The sequence below is a fragment of the Python bivittatus genome, unplaced genomic scaffold, assembly GCF_059951505.1.
Source record: "Python bivittatus isolate LINGU-HERP-01145 unplaced genomic scaffold, Pbiv_v1 ctg000200_np1212, whole genome shotgun sequence".
NCBI lineage: Eukaryota > Metazoa > Chordata > Lepidosauria > Squamata > Pythonidae > Python > Python bivittatus.
The window spans coordinates 20,920,428-20,941,042 of record NW_028277040.1 but is presented as its reverse complement, the minus strand read 5'-3'; the positions used below and the strand labels follow the sequence as shown (position 1 = coordinate 20,941,042).

Sequence of the window (20,615 nt, the reverse complement as noted above, 5' to 3'; positions counted from 1 at the left end):
ACTATAGCCAACTGCTTATTTGTAAGCAATAAATAAGATACACATGCTTGAAATGAATTATGTTTCACAGTTATGTAGCAAGGTGATGTGCAGGTGATCATTCCTTCTTAAGAAAATCCAGAAGAGCTGTTACCATCAAATTCATACTGTGCCCAGGCTACCCAATGCAGGTATCTATCATAAAACATATTTTTGTAATAACTTTATTACATTTTTAAACAAGAAATATAAAAACTAACAAGTACTAATATTTAAGATAAAGGGAAAAAAGGAAGGAAGGAAGGAGGAAAAGACTTCCAATTTTCTTTTACGACAGTTATAGATTTAAATTGAACTCTTACTCTAGGGTTACAACATAACTTTCATTTTTATATTATCTAATATTTTTTTCTAATCATCAAAGTCATATTGTAATTTCATTTTTTTCTGTTTCATGCAAAAAGTCCAAAAAGGGTTTCCAATCAGCATTGAACTTAATTGGTGTCTTTTCTCTGATCAAAGCTGTCAATTTAGCCATCTCAGCAAGCTCCATCATCTTCATGATCCACTCTTCCTTTGTGGGTATTGTCAAATCCTTCCACCGTTGTGCATATAAAAGTCTCACTGCTGCCACCAAGCATGATGAAAAGTCCCCTCTTGTTGTTCACATTTTCAAAATATATTTGAAGTATCTTTTAGTATTTCAGACAATTTTTCTGGTGACAAATATTATATTAACACATGAGTGTGAGTCCTTGTTTGTTTGGTTGAGCTGAAGGCAGAGAGAAATGTGTGCTTGCCTATCTTCTTGTCTGCACACAGGTAAGCAATGCCCTGAATTTTAAGCAGCCCTTAGGGGAACATTATTGTCTACTTGTCTTAGAACAACCTTTCAATTTCTAAGGAACCCAGTTCAGAAATGACTGATCTTCAGCAGGAATGAGAAGACTTGGCTTGCACGTCTTACCCAGCACTAAGCTCTCCCACACATAGACATTTCCAAAATGAATCACATTCTTTTTATGCCAACAGAGATCCAGAATGTCTTTGAGAAAACTAAAGGCAGCAAATAGGCATAATTTTCAGCTTTATAGGTAGTCCTTGCTTAACAACCACAATTGGAACTGGCAACTCCATTGCTAAGCGACGCGGTCTTTAAACAAGACATCACATGTCCATGATGGACTTATAACCTCACCTCTGCCATGATCGTTAAGAAAATGAGCACCCGTGGTCATTAAGAGAAATGTCACATGACCACTACTCATGATTTTACTGCTGGCTTCTCCACTGACTCTGCTTGTCGGAAGCCAGCTGTGAAGTGCACAAATGGCGATCACATGACCATGGGATGCTTCGAAGGTTGTAAACACCCGCTGGTTGCGAAGTGCCTGCATCTCGATCACGTGACCATGGGGACACTGCAACAGTCGTAAGTCCAAGGACTGGTCATATAGTTACTTTCCCAACACTATTATAACTTCAGACAGTTACTACACAGGGCAATCATTAAGCAAGGACAACCTATATATATCATGTTTGTCCCCGTCTTCTATCATGTAAATGTTGCTTCAGAGCAATCTGAATACAGTTGATTTATGTGTAAAATTACTTTTAATCTGACTGGGTAACAGGACAGACAACTGAAATTCAGGAGGCTCTTTTGAGAAGACTCTTTCCCCACAACCTTAGAAACACAAAAAAACAAACAGGCTAATCAAGAAACCAAATTCATCCCCAGAGACCAATTTGAAAGTAATGACTGGGAAGGACAGACAAATATGTACAAGAGACAGAAGAATATAACTCTGTCTATCCTTTCTCTGTTCCTGATCTTGCCAAGTTTAAAGCAGATTTCCTACTCATGATCACTTGAATGAGAGTAAATGTCTTATACAATTAGGAATACTGCTTTATTAGGGTTGTTAATTGTGTGAAAATTTTAAGTAAATTCAGGTAAATGCAAATACAGACAGTACTCTACTTATGAACAGGTTACGTTCCAAGAGGCTGTTCGTAAGTCCATTTTGTTCGTAAGTCCAATCATGGCGCGTATGTGCATACCTACACCCGGAGGTTTATGGCACGCTGCATACATATGCATGCACGCCATAAACTTCTGGGCAGATGTATACGTGTCCCGTAAACTTCTGGGCATACATATGTGGTGCACCGTAAAGTTCCTGGACCTTCCTTCCAGGATCTTCATTGTTGGAGGTTTGTTCATATCGACAAAAGTTTGTAAGTTGAAAGTTTGTAAGTAGAGGACTGTCTGTAGAAGTTTCTTTCAGATCTCCCTTTCAGCTGTTGGCATCAGAAATATGATATTACCAACCAAATAAAAAATACTATATTTCCATGCAGATTGTGAAAAAAGTTGGTTACAGTAAGTAACAGTTTTGCTTACTTAGTACAGTAAACAAAAAGCATGTACTACAGGATTATACAGCAGGATGAGATTCATTTAAGATGGCAGTTCCATCAGTCTCCTGAATTTCAATCACAAGCAAGTTTAAAACAAAACAAAACACGGATGACTGAGAAGAATTCAAAAGCCAAAAGCATGTCGCTTGCAAACATGTGAATGATTTAATCAAGACACTTTAGCACGCATAACAAAACACTAAGTTTCATGAATGTTCTAAAAGAAGTGGGAATAATTAAGATTTCTGGCTTCCACACATGGAAAACTGGACCAATTATTTGAAACAAAACAAAGAAGATAAACTGTTGTGGCAACAATACCAAAATGGTGTGCCACTCCCACCTTCAGGGATTTATTATTTTTTTAAAATCTATCTTACAGTCCTAGTTGTCTTATGTCCAAGTGCTGATCAGAAGGATTCTGCAGCACTTCAGATTCAGCTCCAAAAAGGCACTTTGGAGCACATGGGAGAAAAAATGTGGCACTTGTTCACTCCTCTTTTTGCAGGATTGTATGGCTGCCCTGCACAGTTGCAGATCAGTACTAAATAGGTCCAAGGTAGTTTATTATGCTTGTTTGTTAATTAATTTGTTTGAGTTCAACAAAGCTATATACAAACAGGGCTTTTAATTTTAAAAAAACTTCTAAAATGTAATTCATTTAACTAACATTCAAAACTTCAATCCTCACATTTTTTTTTTTGTATCTGCATTGCAACTGAATAAAACCCAGCACCATGGATTCCCATCTGTAAGCTCAGGATGAATCAGTGTGGACTCTCCCCATACCACTATATGTCTACTAGGGAAGGAAAAGGAGATTAAAGCTTCAGCATCAAAGTCCTGGGGAGCTATCAAGCCAGTGTATATCCTGCTCCACAAATGATCAGATATTTGATTGTATCAAAAGACAACTGAAAGGTTGTTATGCTCGCGCCACACACACACACACACACACACACACATCTCCAGCACAGAAGGACTGAGATAATTTTTATTCTTCCTCTTTTAAAAAATGTGGTCAAATGCCAATACTATTTTTGTTTTCATTTTGACTGCACTATTAATGCATATTATTCTTCCCTGGAAAATACAAGAAGAAAAAAGAAGGGTGCCTACATCAAAATGAGCTTAAAGTCTAAAGGGATAAAAGAGAGGAACAGAAAAAGCAGCAGCATTAGAGGAGGAAATTGAATAAGAATTTTTCAAAGGGGTAGCCATGTTAGTCTTTTGCAGCAAAAAACAACAAAGAATTTTGCAGCACCTTGAAGACTAACGCATTTATTTTTCAGCCATTAAGTTCTCTTTGTTACTTTTAAATGACAGGAAGATCTAAAGCAGCTTTCCAAACAGATGCTTTCCAGAAGTTTGAATGACTCTTCTCAGATTTCTCAAACACATCTGGAGAGCACCAAGTAGGGAAAGGCTGATCTAAGGTAACCTCTTGACTATTTTTTTAATACACCAGGGTTTCGACTGCCTAAGTTTAAAAGACTTTAAACATGTATTAGAACTAAGTATAATAACTGAATTGGTTAAACCTTGACTATTTCAAGAAGTTCCATAAATAAAATTAGAAAGCAGCAATTTTAATTTCACCCCCTGCAAGTGTATTCATAAATATTCTTATATTGTAGAAATGAATTATTAATTACCAACCTTAAAGCCAAAGTATATGTCCCAGGCTGTCGTTGGCTTTCACGAATAAGATAACTCCCTTCTGCTACGCTCAATAATTGATCTGCTTCTTCTCTCGATATCATCCCATGAAACCTGAAAAACAATATCTATCTATATCAGCACAATATGAGAGAATGTTTTTGGAAGAGAAACATATCAGAAAAAAAGCAAATTCTTAATTTTTTCATTAAAAAACACATTATTTTATTTTTTAAGAAGTGGATAAAAAACTAAAGTTCTTTCTGAGTATAATCATGTTGATTTCTCTACTTAGCATGCAAACAGGTTGTTTATTTTCAGTATTTATACACAAACACACCCTACAGATTCTGTTTATATCAGGTACTTCTGATCATCTCAGTTTATAGAAAGTTGCCCATTTTGTCTTTGATTCTCATCAACATTAAGACTGCACATATTTCTCAACAGTGAAAATGTAAGAATCCCTGGTTGGATCCTAAGGACAAGCCTTCAATCTGAATATCATCTCAGTATCATAATTTACATATTTTTCCAATAATGTGCACTTGTAACTTCCCATGAATGAAGCATTTGTCTTTGAATTGTTAAAGCAGCTGTATCTTTGCAAGGCCTGCATGCTGCTTCAAAAGCTGTCTCCAGCAGACTCTACGCATATGTGGAGGCACAGCCACTTTGCTGTTAGTCCCAGCAGATAAACGATCTATACATGCATGCAGAGACTAAGGACTGCCCACAAAACAGCTGACTGAGTCTAGCAAAAGATGCAGATGCTTGAATTATTTGAAAAGGAGTACTTTATATGTGCTAATGCTTATTGCAAAATGCCTCCTTCAACTGCTTTGCCGCACCCTAGTTTAGAGAGTCCCTCTCTCACACAATTATATTTTTTGTTTTGTCCATGAACAAATTCTCCTATTTATGTTTCATCCACTTTAACTCATAAAAAGCAGAACATCATTAATCTCATAGCGTAGTTCCCCAAATATGCATACCATTTATAAACATCACTAAAATAAATGTCAAGACAGTGAATATCATGTGGCAAATGTGAAAATATAAAAATCAAAAATCCCAATTAGTGATATGAACATTCCAAGCTTCAGAGATATTTTTAGTGAATGCTGACAGTCCCTGTAGAGAGATGGTCAATATTTACCAGCATATATTGTCCATCAGACAAATAAGCAATCTGGGTTAAAAATATCACTAACCACAAATGTTAGGAACCAAAGTACACTAAACAGGGTTTTGGGGGAACTAGGACCTAATTCAACTTCTCATCCAGTAAGCTTTATAGATGATACAGAATATCACTGCTAACTTCATTCCTAATTCTTTAATGCTATTTTCTGAAATATAAGAAAGTTTTGATGACAGAAGCAATGAAAGTATCCAACCTCCTCTATCACAAATAATTCTAGAATTGAAGAAAAACTTGATTTTACTGGTTGCATAAATTTGCCCAAAGCTGCAGATCTACTAAGTCAAATTCCAAATGGAAATTTATACATTTAAAGAAACCAAATTACCCTTATACAAATTTTCTAAATTACTGATTTTTACTGCTGAAAATATATATAAATTAGGAATGTTCTTGCTTTCTTGTGTTAATTCAACGATTAAAAAAAAAAACTAGAAAAGAGAGAAAAAAATGAAAATCTTTTTTCCTTCTCTAGGTAGTATAGAGTTTTCCTTTTTTCAGTTCTTTATATGATTTTTTTACATAACAGGTTAGGTTTATTTTCTAAACTGCACAGTTTTATACAAATAATAGGAATGTATAGTTAAGTTGCTATTCAATTTATATATAGTACCACAAACTATTTTTTCTTTGAATATTAGTTTTAATTTTAATAAGTAAAAATAAAAAAACTGCGTTAACTCCAGAACTATAGTAAAATTGAAGTCCTATTTCCAAACTTGCTGTATGAAGAAAGTAAAAACAAGCTTGCTATATACAGTATTTTTCTAAGAGGTTTTAACAAAGCAACAAAAATGACAGCTTTTCTTTTTTTGTACTTAAAAACTAGCACATTCATTTTTAGGGAGGCAGTTAAATGTGTTCAATAAAAACTTGATTCCAAGTCCAAAACAGGGAACATTTCAGTCAGACTGGAAAGAAATCTGATTTGATTACTGAGATTGTACATGTCAACATTTTATCCTGTGAGCTACTGATGGTTGAACAAGACTGCCTATGCTGAAACCAGAAGTAAATTACAAAATAATCCTATCTCTTTATATAGCCTCTGTAAGATAAATTGAGACATTATGAGCAAGTGGAGGAAAGTAAGAAAGAACAGAAAAAGTAGCCATTGGACATATTTTTAATATTTGCTAAATAGTTCAAGGCAATGAATTGACAGCACCATACTTACTCCCGTCCATAGTATTTAGGTCTGTTCTCCACCTATTGAAAAAGAAAGGAGCATTATTTTACTTGAATATACAGGCATTATAAAAAATGAGGTCCATTTATTATATGATTTGATTAAGAATTAAGACTTTGTATTTTCTCCAATTGCTACTATACTAGAAAATTTGCTGAATTTCTCCAACCATTAATGTTAAGAAACCTTGCTTCATTTAACAGTGTTAATTTCAACTGTAAAGACAAACGTAGGCTAATTTCTAATTTTTTTTAAGCCTAGAATAATGGATGCTACAACTTTATTCACAAAAATCTTCTAATATTAAACAGTAATTTCATATCTGATTTGTGCTTAGAAAGTTCTGCAGAAGCCACATTCTACCACTCTATAACATTACATCCATTTGCATGCATAACACAGTGAATATGAAGTATCACAATGTGATCCAGGGAGGATATGACAGGAAAGGTCTCTCCAACAGATGAAACAGGACAGAAAAACAATTGAAAGCAAGTAACAGAAGAATCCTCTCCCTCTCCCCTGGTTCACATGAAGCATTATGAGTCATGATTTCTTTGCTTTAAGTTTCACACAATGTGTTAATCTACATTATGGTTTAACTTAGATATGAGTTAGGACTTTATGGCTTGTTCATCAAATCATGATATTTAAAAGATCCTAGCAAAAGTCCTGTTATATATGAATACAGTCACTATGTTCAATTCCAAATAACAAAGAATGTAAAAAGTGCTTTTTTGTAACAGATCAAAGGACAAGTTAGTCCAACATCCCCCTTTTTCCCACAAGAGGCAAGAAGATAACTCCTGAAAGCCAGCAAAGACATAAAGGCAAGAAGCCTTTCCCATCCTTCCTCCCCGCTCCCCACCCTGCAGTATTTGGTATTCAGAAGCACGCTGGAGCCTACTCAACTTAAGTCTGAACCCAGTTGGTGCTGATAAAGAATAAAGCATGGATGCAGGTAAAGAGGGAGAGAACAGAACCTGTGTCTAATGATAAAATCTATTTAAAAAAAACAAAACGTTTTTCTCAGAAGTTCAGTATATCCTCCCTGATGACAATCAAGTTTCAGACCTTTGTCCTAAAATTGATTAAAGTGGGAACTGTTGACAGTGGAAAGCATTGTGGAGAGGTAAACTACATAGGCCAGGATGGTCCTCTGACCTTGGCAGACCTGAGCTGCTTCCACTGAGGAGGACCTCACTGTGATGAGCAGATGAACAGAGAACTCTATCTATGTGTGTACACTGCACAAAAAGTGCAGTGGTGGCAAATTTGTGGCACCACAGACATTGAACGATGTTGAACTACGGTTCCCTATATCAGTCACAATTAGCTATTCTGATTGGGTTTGCTAAGGTGTGTTATTCAGCAACATCTGGGAAGCCCTCTGTCACAACTGTAGTGAGTTGGAAGCAGCATATGCAGTAGACATGTATGAGCTCATGTCACATAAACAAATATGCAGGAAGTCAACAGCAATGAAGTATCTAGCTAAACAACAACAACCCCCCCAAAACAATGAAAACAGTTGTAACTACGATCAGGTCATTAAATTGCTTGGGAAATGCCAGCTGTCTTCTGTTCTATCACTTCTATGCTATCTCTTTTCTATTCTCTTTCTCCTGAGATAGCACTACCTTATCTGGGCTGGAAAGATCCAGATGATCACTACAGCCCAGTTATGGCTGCTCTAGTTGATAACAAAACAGTTATCATGCTGGATTTATGCCTCAGCATTCTATGAATCTTCTGGAGTTACTCAGTGATCTGATTTAACTCCTTGGGCATCATGCAAGAACGCTCATAGCCTAATTCTCTTAATCACAAAATAACCTCATTCTCCCAAATGACAAGAGGAAATAACCTACAAATACTCCCGTGATAAAAATATCCTAGATATTTGTGAAGACCTAGCCATTGTATGATTCACCCCTGAATTTGCTGTCATCTCTCTCTACCAGCAGTGTTTTATCTTATAGGTCTTCTCTGCTGGAATAATTTTTGTGCCAGAGATTAAATTCTACTCACTGCTCTGCAGTCAGTCATGCCATATAGTCAATCCCTAAAAATGCAATCATGTTTCTTTTTCTTTGTCTCTCCAGGCCCAACAAAGGTTCATTGTGAATTCTCGGCACTGGAAACAGCACCAGTGTCTCTGGGACACCCTGGCAAACCCTCTGAAGCAGGCACGCAGACCCTTCTGGAGGAAGGGTGCCTTGGGCATTTGTGAAGCACTTCTTCAAATGCTTTGCACAGCCCTAACCAACACCATTTCATTCCGGATAGAAAGGTGCCAGGTTTTTTTTTTTTTTTGAGTTAGGTTCAGTTATTATTTCCAATATATTTATACGATGTAACAATTCAATTTCTTTCAGAAGACAGTGCTAGCTGACCCCTGCTCTAAGAAGAATGCTAATGGCCAGGCAAAAGTTCAAAAAAGCAAAACAAAAAGGCCAGGTCTGCTGACAACAGGAACTCAAGAAACTTTTTATTTGCCCAGCATGATTCAGGATTACACAGTTGTTTGACTGTAAAGATGACAGTCAAATTCAAGTGTACATATAAAAATCCTATTTCCTTCATGGAGTATAGTTTCATTCAAATTAGTTAATGCAATATGTTCTCAATGTTGATTCATATTACAAATGACCTCTATAAAAGAGACTTGGGTATGATTTTAGCCTTACATACATACAAGTTCATTTCAGGAAACTATTGGATGAAATTAGAATCTTTAGTTCCACGGCACTAAAGCTCCTGAAATCAGACTTTACTATTCCTACAATTATAATATAAATGAAGAAAAAGTATGTGTTTTAAAATGGCTTTCCTTCACTTTTGACAATCCGAAGTATTAAAAGCAGAAAACAGGAAACACTCTGAAGTGTTATTTGTGAGAATGCCTTAATATTTAACATTTAGAGGTTACATGTAGAAAGCAAGTAGTATCTTTCTAAATTTGCTTTGCTAAGCTTTTCAGAACCTTTCAGGGCCCCTCCAGGTTAATGCATACATAAATCCAATTTCTGAATAAGCATGCATTTAATTGCTTTCCTGACTTCAATCCTATGGGAGTGTAAATGAACCAGAAATAAAAATGAAGCCCTGATTTTTGAAGCTACTCTAATCTGCATCTTAACACAGTTTTGACATCCTTTTTCCATCTTCTTCTATAGCTGTAGACACTGGTATGATCAAGGTCCACAATCTAGCTGCACTGCAGTTATCCAGGATATTTGAAAAGTGCTCTATCTGTATTACTTTACACTAAAGTAGGAATGAACATTAGATCCACTTGTAAATACCCAAATAAGAGCTGCTGTTGTTTCATTTCACTTCAGGGTATCAGCAAATGTCACACACTGTTAACATCATAAAATAACTCTATATTTTCAGTGCAACTGATATTATGTCTTGGAGATATATTATGACTGATGATCAGTTTCCACCATTACGAACTTCAAGTGTTTTTAAAATTAGTTCTATCATTTAAAACAAAAAGCAAATAATTATTGGTCTTCATAATGCCACTTTAAGTCAGCTGTCTGTTACAACTGGATTGATGAAAAAGAGGCAGAAGGAGATGTGCAGGAAGCAGAGGACACCAAGAAAGTGATCTTACAGAAAGTCTCTACAAAGGATACATAAAACTAATGTTGAAAGATGTAGGATAACAGCAAAGGAGTTTGGAACACTCCAAGGGGAAATGGCAGATAGGTGAGGGAGGAAAAGCAAATATTCATATATTGATTAAAAAGCTGAACTTCTGATTCCATCTGTATTGTTCATGAAAACATCACAAACTCTATTATCAGAGGTTTCAGCCATATGCTAACAATATACCTGTGTTTTTGCCTAACTCTGCTGTGTTCCTGCATTTTTTTTTTCTCTCTCTCTGGTTAAACATTTAAAGATACTCCATTTTAATTAGATAGAGAGACCTTAACAACCATAATCATTCATAAGATCATTGTACATATAATAATTCATAAGATCATTGAAATTCTTAATCACTGAAGACCTAACAAGAGAAAAGACATACATGAAACTCATCTGGCCTCTATTTATGAAGCAGTGTGCAAACATATAGTTCTTGCATGTATGTTTCTGACCAGGAGTTGGTCTGTGCATGGACCACTGGCCATTCATTTGGCAGATGGAATCCTCCTCCCTGCTCCCACCTGAAGAGACCATTGATGTAATTGCTGATGAACTGACTTGGGCCAAAGACCATCTTCTCAGCAGAACTTTTGAAACAAGCTAAGAATATGTACAGGAAAGCCTACACCTTTGCTTACACCTAACCTTAAAGGGATGAGTAATGAATGCAAACCACTTGGGTTATTTGGTGAATGCCTCTTAAATGGTTATTAATGCGTCAAACTCAGAGCTAGATTGAAAAGACACTGGGTTACATGTAAAGCTTAGTATCATGCAGAACCAACTATTATTAGTAATTTGTTCTGATCACTTTTAACCTTTATGGATGGGAATAAATATTTGCTAGGGAAATATTAAAAATGTCTGCCAGTCAATGCTGGCAGCAACCAGGGCTTTCTTTAAAAGCGTGGGGCTATTTTATATTTACTTGTGTTTTATTCTTCATTCTAAAGGCTTAAGGCATATTTGGAAGAACTGCACAAAGAAACTCCTATTTAATTCAATAAATTAATCCTGTTTGGTATCTAAGTGGTATAAGCTATTAAAATCATGACAGTACTCTGCATCCAGTATTTAAGCCATGTCAAAATGACAAACACATTTCGAAGATTATTTTCCTCTTCTCTTGGGTATACGATTAAAGTATTGCAATAAAATTAAAACTTTAATTGTTTTCAGTGCCTACTTAGTATAAACAGGATCTGCATTATAGCAAGTCAAACCTTGCACTGTAACATATTGAAAATTAAAATTGATGTTACTTTCTGATTCAGCTGCTTACTATATGACAGGTGTGCAGGCTAAAACCAAGGCAGGAAAGCAGAGAGCTTCAGACCAGACAAAACTATAACGTAAACATGGTGCAGTTTCCCCCTGCATTCTAGTCTGGGAAAAGCGCAGTAAAAAGTCCATTACCATGAAAGGGCAGGATAAAATCCCCTATGATTAAACTCTGGGGCTGACACAGGTGTGAACATGGCCGGATTCCTGTATTCTGTAGCAGCTATGTAGATTGGACTTCTTTCAGTCTGCAAAAAGCGTTCCTATAACCATGCTGAGTCTTTCAAAATTCTGCTGCTAGTTAGTTACTGAGTAAGGTGGTCAAGTAACTAAAGAGTCAGGTGCTGCATGACACCTGACAAAAGGTAACGTGATAATACTAAACGATAAAGAAAGCTGTTGACATAGTTATTCCAACATTTTTGCAGTAAATTTAGATCTGTCTAATGAGATAAGAGAAGAAAAACATTATTTATTTATTTATTTATTTATTTATTTATCTCTCTCTCTCTCTCTCTCTCTCTCTCTCTCTCTCTCTCACTCACTCACTCACTCACTCACTCAATGTATATGGCCACCCATCTCATACAAAAGACTCTGGGCAACTAACAACAATTAAAGAGCCATTAAAAAAAGAACCCAGAATAAATAGACAATTACAGCCAAAATCAATACAGTATCAAGCATCATTCTCATTCATTTTCCCATATGTATTGAAGATATCAGAGGGAAAGGGCTGGTTTCAGAAAACAAGCAATCAGGATTAAAAGAAGCATAATTTACTGCTTCTCTTGCAGCATATCCTTAAGGATGATCTTGAGAGAGTGCTTTGATATTAGTGCTCCAAGATGGCAGGTTTATCTAGCTGTGGTAGCAGCAGTACTCTTCCAAATTAAGCTGGGCAGTCACTATGTCTATTTCTCACAATATGACCAACATAATGTCACTATGAAGAATTGTGGAAATTAAAATGGGTACGGGGAAAAATTGGGGGAGAGAAAGGATTCAGTTGTTATGAGACCTAGCAGAACTATGACTGCAAACAAAAAAATAGCACAGCAATAAGCTTGCAATATCTTATTTTCTTGGTACCCACCTCAGACGTGCAGGTAATTCTTCTAGGATGTGGAGCTTCTTGCTGCAGCTGATATACTAAGAGAAAGTAAACAGAGATTTCACTTTAAGTCTTAATACAGAACTGAACTTAAATCAAGCACTTGTTTTGGGGTGAGGTTTTTTTTTTTTTTTTTGGTATTATTTAATGATAAAGAATCTCTCTGTACCAGGGAAATAGTAACCAAAGAAGTTGTTACTTCTGTAACTGAGATTCTTCAAGTGGTCTGTGTAACCAACAGATGGGAATCTGCATCTGTGCAGTGCCTTTGCTGCAACTTTTTAGAGCTGAACATTTTGTTGGGAACCTTTCCCGGCATATCCCCTATATCAGTGTTGTAGATGAGTGGAGTTAAACTCCCAGAATTCCCCAGCCAGCATGGCTGGCTGGGGAATTCTGGGAGTTGAAGTCCACTCATCTTAAAATGGCCAAGTTTGGACAACTCTGCCCTATATTGAAAGGTTCCTACACATCCCTCTTAGTTTTTCTGAGACTAATACTTTGTACATTGCAACATACAGGTCAGCTCACATTTAGCAGGGAGGTATGGCATGGGCATCGAAGATTTTTCAGTGAATCTTAGTAACAAGTAAGTAACTAGTTCTTCCACACACTAATGGGAGAGTAGAACATTACATAGCAGGTGGAAGCTTATTGTTAAGAGATGACTAGAGACAGAATTATGCTTTCCAATAAAACATCCTTCTGTGCTTTAACATCCTAATGATAGGGTTTAATAAAACTCAAACCCAAAGACCATGCTGGAGCTTTACAGAGATTCCTCTTAGAGATGCAGCAGATGTCACCAATGCCATGATAGTCTGGCTTCAAGCTTGTCGCAGAAGAAAGTGTTTAAGTAATTCATATCACAACTGGATAATAGGTATCACCACTTGACAAATGTTGGGGACAGGTTTCTCTTTCTTTGGTCTGTCATGACATACAAATAAAATCATTCTGTTCTTTTCAAGTAAAATGTTAGAGCCCTCCAGACAGGTCCTGAAACACAGGACAAACAAACCTCCTTAAATGGAAACATAAAACCTGGCCATAAAATAATATTTTCTTTATGAGAGATCATATAAGGGTGAATCTATCCTTGGAGAACAAAGTTCCCTATCCCTGTAGGTAAAGTGATAGCAAATAAAAATGTTATTTTTCATGGTAGTAAATAAATAGTGTGAGATGCCAGAGGCTTAAATTTGTTTGAAAACTTAGTCCTGGTTGTTACTGGGGGATAGGGGGCAAGTTCAGTGTACCTTTAGGGGAAAATATAGCTAACAGATTGGGAAAAGTGGGATACCATTAATGGGGCCTTAATATGTTACAGTTAAAACATGTAACAAAGCCACAGATAGGCCTGTGGAAACCAACTTAGTAAATATTGAAAAACAACATCTGAAGAACAGCCCAAAACTTCCAGGTTAATCTGGGCAAGGTGTCTTTACTACTTCAATTCATAACACATTTGGGCCAATCGATCTTACATGGTTGTGGTTTGGGGGGAAATAGGAACATTAAGAATCCTGCCTTGTGTTGACCAAAACCAAAGGTAGGATAAAAATGAATGAATGAATGAATGAATGAATGAATGAGTCAATCAATCAATCAATCAATCACTCACTCAATCAAATAAATAAATGTTGACTGCTTCTGAGACACTCTAAAACAGGCTTAATATCCTGTCAGACAGACCCTAAGATTGTGCATTTCATGTTGGATGATGGTGCTTCCCGTTGATAATGGTGACAACGTTTGCTCCCCTCCCCTGAGGAGTTGCCTCTCGCTAGATCAGAATTAAGGAGGGCCTCTGGGTTCTTTGTTCTGTATTTTGGATATTGCCATGGAGAGGAGAGGGTTAGGGAGGAGAACACACAGAGTCTAGGACTGAGCCAAGATACATATATAATAAAAATATATCAGAAACAACTATACCATCTGCAATATCAGTGTGACTGTGTTCTTTACAAAGGAGGAAAGAAAATTCATTCCTTAGTTCTCATTCACTGCTTAGATCCTGCCCTGAACAGATTAGTGGCGTAACGACAAATCTTTACAAATTTAGGAGAACTGAAAACAGTTACACACAAAGGAATAGTATCTTTTAGTTGCCAGCAAGATGTCATGATAATAAAAACTGAACATCCTTAGAGTATAGGTGGTATATACTCTAAAATGAACATACATGCACTCTCTTTGCAAAAGGTTATTTTTAAGTCATTTATTATTCTTATTTGCAACTGGAGACAACAGGCATGTATTTCTTGGTGACAACTGCAGGATGTATGACTGTTGTGATTAATGAGCTTTAATATAAGCGACACAATGAGTGCCAATTTTTATCCTTTAATCATCATTTTGAAGACAAAAGCCTGCTTCAAGTCACTTTGTGTGTTAATGGTTTTATATTAAATAACTGGCTTGGCATATGACAAGTGACTGATAGAGTAAGTTATGACTTAAAACCTGCACAGTGGGACACTTAAGCTCTGAAGCAGACAAAGGTTCTGACAATAGCAATTATGGGAGAGCAGCTGTGGGCAGAAGATTCTTAAAGGTAGTGCCATTCCTTTGAGACTCAAGCAAAAAGAAGCTGGGTACAAATGAAATAAAATGAAGGTTGGCACTGCATAAATGTCAGCGCAGAACTGACACAGCTCGAGTTTAATGCAACACTGATAATGACAGATAAATCTTGGGATCTTGGTACTTGGTGGCTGGAACAAACGCACTAGAGTGAAACAACTGAAAATGTGGTGCCACATCTACCTCTTCAAAAACAACAGATGCATCCTTTGTTACACAGCTACCACATTTCAGTTATTAAGAATAACTATGCTCTTATTTTTAATTGTTCTAACTTCTGCTTACATGCAACTATAGGAGCCTGGGTTGTGCAACTCTTGGGATTCAAAAGAGAGAAGGTGTTCTGAAGCAGGCTGAGATGGCCACACAGTACCTGTGGGTAACTTTTAACCGCAGGTGCGTCTTTTCTGGGACCATACAGCTTCCCTGTGTAATGGCAATGCAATTCTGAGACAAGACGTGTTTGGCTTCATTTATTTATTTATACAAGGTTTTACATACCACCTACTTTCAAGGACCCAGTACGGTATCAACGTCCCCCCTCCAAAAACAGAGGAATAAATAACAAAACATTTCTAAAATGAAAAAATATATAACAGCAGCCCAGTCCATCACCTGTACTACCAAAACAGAACACCTTCCTTAGGAGCGACAAGTAAGACAGGACCCCCCATACCTCAAGAGTTAAAATGTTCCATAACATGTTGGCTGCTTTCACTGCATGAGGGATGGAGACCCTTCACAGACCCTTTTGGGATGAATGCACTGGGTGTGTTATCTAACTTAGGCAACAATTAGTTCTGATAATAATTTGTGAATACGGTGCAATCACATCTGTTGTGTGCACGTGGGTGCGTATTCTTGCAAGAGTTATTGGCTATCCCAAATTCCAAGTCCTGTATTTGGCTACCAGAAGCAACTTTAAGGCAGAGGACTGTTTCTTTCTGCCCAGCACCCTGTTTGCAGGACATAAGCTATTTTTGTAGTGTGGGGGACAGAGTGTTGGATAGATTAGAACAGGATAGTCCCCTCTTCCCTGAATACCTGTTGCTGCCTAACAAGCCACAACCAGCCTGGATCACATGACATGTTAAGCAATTAAATCATGGTACATGAGCCATAATGGTTGGCTTCAAACAACTTGCTAAGTTGTTATAACTTAATATGTGAACTAGCTGGATAGCACCAAATATCATGGCCTATTTTTTGATTACATGTAAGTCAGTCAGTCCTCCATATTCAGTTCACATTACCACTGCTCTGAGATTAATGCCAAGTTTAACATGTGACGGTTTGTATGTATTGGGCCTGGGTCACCTGGAACAAGTCCATAATTGTTGTGGAGGCCACAAAGCACATCCAGAACCCATGCTCAAGGAACAAAGATTGAAGACACCCAACACAATAATTCTGGGAGACTCTAACACCAGCCCAGACATGAGCTCCACTAGCTTATTCAGGGCTGCTGCCAGGAAATAGGTGGAGGACACAACACCAGCAGCCCTAACTTGTTCCTCAGCTCAAACTGAACATACACTTATACCTGATCATGGGGCGGGGGGGGGGGGGGAGGCAACACTTCTTGTTATAGTAAATATTCATCATTGCCACATCCCTTTCTCTAACCCTGGAGTTCTGGCTTTTGCATCACCAAGAGTTACCAACACCTTAAGGAAGCCTTCTTGCAGCACCTTTTTCTGCTTTTCCTCTGCATAATCATAATACAAACTTTGTTATGTATGCCCAATTATAACTTACACCCAACTTTAGTCTTGTAAGCCAAGATCAATGTTCCCCAACCTGATGCCTTCAAAAGGCCTTGCATTTCAATGCTGTAACTGAAGAACTGATCAACTAATTAGATAATCCAGAATATATTTGCATATTGGAGTAAGATAAATGTGCTTAAGATGAATATACCTCCAAGATTTCTTTTTATTTTGAAAGGCCTTCCCATACTTATTACATCATATTACTTTAAATGAATTTACAGTATATCAAGCACATTTCTTTGGCAAGGACATCCTGAAATATTTTGATTGTGCAAATTACAATTACTTGCTGAGAAAGGTAGATTTAATTTCCCACTCTTTCAAGTGTATCAAAGAGTATCTAATCTGGTTCAGTCACTGTCTGGGATAAGGAACTTCAAAATGTAGGTCCTCCTTGGACTCAGTTTGAGAATTATTATTTAATCCCACTGAAATCCAGACAAGTCTTTGAATTCCTACTGCAACATATATATGAAAAATATTGGGCTGCAGTTACAGTTTTGACTATTTACCCAAGAAAAGATTATACTACAGGATAACTCCTGTTTAAAAATAGCGTCTAAATATATGTCCTGTGCAGAATAAATGTGTAACTATTGTATTTCTGCTAAGAGCTTCCTTAGAGTTAAGCTGTGGGGATAGCAGTACCTCTACTAAGTTAAGAGGAAACACTGCTGTACTTGACCCCCAAAGGGACAGAGTCTTGTGGAAATATCTACTATTCTGCTGTGCTAGCTGGGGCCTAGTTCTGGAGTATGGCTGGGATCTTTCCAAGTGTAGGCTGTACTTCTTTGGCCCAGGTTTCGCACCCTCACGTTCTGAGATCAGAATAGGATTGCCATAATTCCGATCTCTATCTGGATACAAATATCTACCAGTATTAATTACCCTGCTCCAAGCTTGCCTTTTAACTTGCTTCAATTTTTAACTCAACACTTCCTTTCTACCCTCTAGAGTAATGAATTTTACATAGTTCCACTTCCTCAGTCTCTACAGGGAGACCAGTATAAAACAAAGTGGCGACTTTGCAGTTCCTAATTATCCATTTGCGTATAACCAAAATCAAGACTTTGCTGGCATTATCTTGCACCAACATACCACACCTCCAAAGCCTCTATGACCCAAGGTATGAGTCTTCTCATCCTATTTTAACATTTTCCAAACCCCCTTTCCCCACTGTTTCTTCCTTAGGTTTAGCTTCTCATGGACAGACCTGGGGTACCTGTTGAAAGCTGTCCCTACAGTCATCTACTGTCAGTAGAAAATCATTCAACCAGGGCTCAGGGAACAGAGTACTTGCTCCTGCATCAGTCTACCCCATTATCCTGCTCACATTACAGTTAACAATCTCTTCTAAGCAGAAACATACCCTAAATTAACGCCAGACCACTGTTGTTCTAACTATGCTGCTGGAACAATATCCTCCAATTTCTCACTAATATTAGAGATTTCTGCTTATTTGGCCAGATGCAACTGCTGCTTCTGAAGTTCCATAGAAGTTCTGAAAGAATTATCTGTGGTTCCTTAGAAAGTAACCTATTTGTACAGTAGACTGAAAGAATCTGATGAGTTACCTACATGACCATGGCGATAATGAGCTCAAATGTCCTGTTTTGGTAAATCAAAGGAGAATTGCATTAAATGGCATGAAACTGAAGTAAGGTCAATACAGTAACAAAATAATTCTTTGTGCACATCTCAGAGATATTTGGTTGTTTACAACAACCCTACTATCAGAGATGTAATTCAGGAATTGAACATGAACCCATATGGTTTAATGTTCTATAATTGTTGCATTGGGAGCTGAAGTCAATGAGCTGTTAATATGACTCTGGTTCAATCACTACCTTTTAAAGATATATATATATATATATATATATATATATATATATATATATATCTTCTCACTATGTAGAACTTAATGAAGTACTATCAATTGTCTGGCCATGGGATTGACTAAAAATTATTATAGAACAAGGAAAACTAAATCTACACCTGTTTTGCAGCAATGAATTGTTAATATTGTTGCTTGTCCACATTCTTTTTGACAAAGGGCAAGGAAAAAGACTTTCAAATAATATACGTCACTTTTTAGAATTGCTTTGTTTATAACATATTTTCCAAGCCCTTTTCTCCCTCCCCCCCTTTTTTTAAAATTGCATTCACACTGGTACATCTCATGCTGGATGATTTGCTTTATGAAAGAAATGAAACAAGCGTTAAACTTTGATGATATTTGTCCACACTGACCCCTTATATATCACTAGGAGCTACATGAAGCTGCGGTAATATTTAGTAGCAAAGAAATGCAAAAATTAAGGAAACCCAAAGAGGTCCAAATACTTTTTCATAGAACCATATGTGCAAAAATGAATATATATTTGAAGCAGTGCACATAAATGATTGAAAGAGGCTTGAAAAAGTAAGTTCATGTGAAAACTGGATGAAACAAATTTAAAGTATGAGAAATGGAGTAAAAAAAAAAAAACCCAATCAACCCACTCCCCTACCCCTCACTCCCAATATCACGAGGGGTAGGTTTATGCATGGGGTAGATAGTGATAATACCTAATCAAATACTCACAATAAGATTTCCAAACTGGTGGCCTGTATTCATCAGTATCTGGGGGGAAAAACACAGCAGGAAAGCAGATGTTTTATAGAAAATACTACATAGAAGTGAAATTAAAATTCAGCAGATTTGTATGTAGAAGAAATATTTAGATTCATTTAACAATTTCATTTCCCAAACTGATTATCCAAAGTCACCCATTTTCCCAAATGCAATCAATTTAAAGAAAATTCTAAATCTAATATTTCAAAAAGGAAAAGAAAAAATGGGAAACTATCATTACGATGGGACTACTGCAGGGACTTGTCCAGGGAGTCACCAGTAATCAACACTGACTCAAAGGCACAAAAATAAATAAATTAAAAAAAAATGGAGCACTTACCTTATTCAAACACAGACTGGCTGAAATAAATGCAACATCAGGCAAACTGAATGTTTCATTCACACCTAAAAGCAGAAACACTTATAATGCTTTTATCTTACCTGCTGTTACACAGTGTTTTACTATACCCAATTTTAAGTGATTTTGTGCAGCTGCTTCTCCAGAGTTATCTTTACAAATGACATTATTTACTGATACAGGTGGTCCTTGCTTAATGACCACTCATTCAGTGACCTTTCAAACTTACGAAGGTACTGAACAAGTGGTACTTAGGACCAGTCTTCAAAGTTTCAGCTGCCACAGTGTTCCTGAGGTCACGTGATCATGATCTGGGCACTCAGTGACCGGCTGCCAATCACAACACTGCAGCATCCTGCAGTCACGTGATCATTGTTTGCGATCTTCACTGCTAGCCTCCAACAACCAAAATCAATGGGGAAGTCAGCAGGAGGTCGCAAATGGTGACCATGTAATGGCATACTTAACAACAGCATGGGATTTGCTTAACAATGGCAACTGGAAATGCTGGAACTGCCACTGCTAAGCAATGTGGTCATGTGACATGTTATATGACTGCATCACTTAGCGACGGAAATTCTGGTTCCAACTGCCATCGTTAACCGAGGACTACCTGTACCGTCGACTGTGGCTCTACACATGGCTCTCTCATGAAGGTCATTAAAAGTCACCTGATCAGCTGCAGACACTCACCAGTTCATACTAGTATATAGCTGAGATTATAGATCACTCCCATCCATCCATCCACTTCTCAATTACTGCTTATTTTACT

The 20,615-nt window shown here is 37.1% G+C and overlaps 1 protein-coding gene and 1 long non-coding RNA gene across 2 annotated transcripts in view; one reads left to right on the top strand and one right to left on the bottom strand.

The window, feature by feature from the left end:
• CHN1 (chimerin 1) overlaps positions 1-20,615 on the bottom strand; it is a 101,790-nt gene that overhangs the window by 51,631 nt on the left and 29,544 nt on the right. Inside the window, exons 2-5 of the mRNA XM_007434232.4 lie at positions 19,456-19,494; positions 12,496-12,551; positions 6,444-6,475; positions 4,063-4,176 (exon numbers count right to left, since the gene is read on the bottom strand). Of these exons, the coding sequence (XP_007434294.1) occupies positions 4,063-4,176; positions 6,444-6,475; positions 12,496-12,551; positions 19,456-19,494 (241 nt within the window). The remainder of the gene's footprint in view (positions 1-4,062; positions 4,177-6,443; positions 6,476-12,495; positions 12,552-19,455; positions 19,495-20,615) is intronic.
• On the top strand, positions 1,974-9,647 carry LOC148216551 (uncharacterized). Its single transcript, XR_015795218.1, has 4 exons — positions 1,974-3,839; positions 7,202-7,416; positions 8,561-8,748; positions 8,834-9,647. It is a non-coding gene; the product is annotated as an uncharacterized LOC148216551 (long non-coding RNA).